The following is a 1,462-nucleotide window of genomic DNA, read 5'->3' as shown; positions in this document are numbered from 1 at the left end:
TAAAATAAATAAAATAAAATAAAATAAAATAAATAAAATAAAATAAATAAAATAAAATAAAATAAATAAAGTACCAGTCTCCTCATAGACTTGTATATACGCATTGTCTCCTTCTAGTCTGATGATTTCTCTCTATACAACTAAATACACTACTATCCAGCATAATGTATACATTTATACATTTATATATTTATATAAAACAAATAAAATAAATAAAATAAATAAAATAAATAAAATAAAGTACCCGTCTCCTCATAGACTTGTATGTATGCGTTGTCTCCTTCTAGTCTGATGATTTCTCCCACGAGCCTGAGCCAGCCTACCCTAACCAACTCGTACATCTTTGTCCCGCTCATCTGCTCAGCAATCACCACTGCAGCAGCAGCAGCAGCAGCAACAGCAGCAGCAGCAACAGCAGCAGCAGCAGTGGTAGCAGCAGCAGCAGCGGAAGCGGCAGGAGCAGGGGAAAGAGCAGCAGCAATGGGAGTTGTAGAGAGGGAGAGGCAGCAGCAGAAGCAGCAAAAGCAGCAGCAGCAGAAGCAGCAGCAGCAGCAGCAGGGACAGCAGCAGCAACACACAACGAAAGAGAGGAGTTGAGAAACGTGGGTAAATCACAGCAGCAGCAACAGCAGCAGCAGCAACAGCAGCAGCAGCAACTGCAGCAGCAGCAACCTGTGAACTCGCAACGTTGCTGCAGCTCTTTCTGTCGTGTGTAAGCAGCAGCAGCAGCAGCAGCAGCAGCAACACTGAAGCAGCAGCAGCAGCAGCAGCAGCAGCAGCTAGCTGCGGAGTATGAACACGACTCCAGCAGCAGAAGTATCAGCAGCAGCAGCAAATCAGCAGCAGAACGAGCGACAGCAGCAACACTGCAGCAGCAAAAGTAGCAGCAGCAACCCAACAACAAAACAACAACAACAGCAGCAGCAGCAGCAGCAGCAGCAGCAGCAGCAGCAGCAGCAGCAGCAGTGTATGTACAGCTTACAGGGGCCCGCTACCTTATATACAACCCCCACGCGCTCATCATCGTCTCCATAGATGGTGGCGCTGTCTTTCTCCTGCGGCGGCGCCATTGTTTCCTGCTGCTGCTGCTGCTGCTGCTGCTGCTGCTGCTGCTGCTGCTGCAGCGGGGGTTAGTGTAAGGTGAGTGCTGTGATGCTGCTTAAGAAAGAAGAAATAAAAAAAAAACAAAAAAACAAAAAACTACAGAACAGGGTTGGGGTGTATGTACACCCCGTAACAACAGATGAAGGCCAGCAAGCGAGTAATCCAGCTGCTGCTGCTGCTGCTGCGCTTGCTGCTGCTGCTGCTGCTGCTGCTGCTGCTGCTGCTAGGGATGCTGCAGCAGAACGCTAATTAGTAAATAACAAAGTAGTAATCAGTAAGAAAAATAAAAACAAACACAGAAAGAGAAAACACTCGCCAGATGTTCAAGCAGCTACGCTGCTGCATGCAGCTGTATACC

The 1,462-nt window shown here is 47.3% G+C and overlaps 1 protein-coding gene across 1 annotated transcript; it reads left to right on the top strand.

Annotated features, from left to right (window-relative positions):
• Nucleotides 1-264: 264 nt before the first annotated feature.
• Nucleotides 265-597, top strand: EMH_0018330 (uncharacterized protein; the record flags this gene model as incomplete). The annotated part of the gene is made up of 1 exon (XM_013501106.1): nucleotides 265-597. The coding sequence occupies one exon, from the start codon at nucleotides 265-267 to the stop codon at nucleotides 595-597; it is 333 nt and encodes a 110-aa protein (XP_013356560.1).
• Between the last annotated feature and the right edge of the window lie 865 nt (nucleotides 598-1,462).

The sequence above is a fragment of the Eimeria mitis genome, genomic scaffold (assembly GCF_000499745.2).
Source record: "Eimeria mitis Houghton genomic scaffold, Emh_scaff632, whole genome shotgun sequence".
NCBI classification, from domain to species: domain Eukaryota; phylum Apicomplexa; class Conoidasida; order Eucoccidiorida; family Eimeriidae; genus Eimeria; species Eimeria mitis.
The sequence above is the reverse complement of the archived record's forward strand: the minus strand, read 5'-3'. Positions and strand labels throughout refer to the sequence as shown.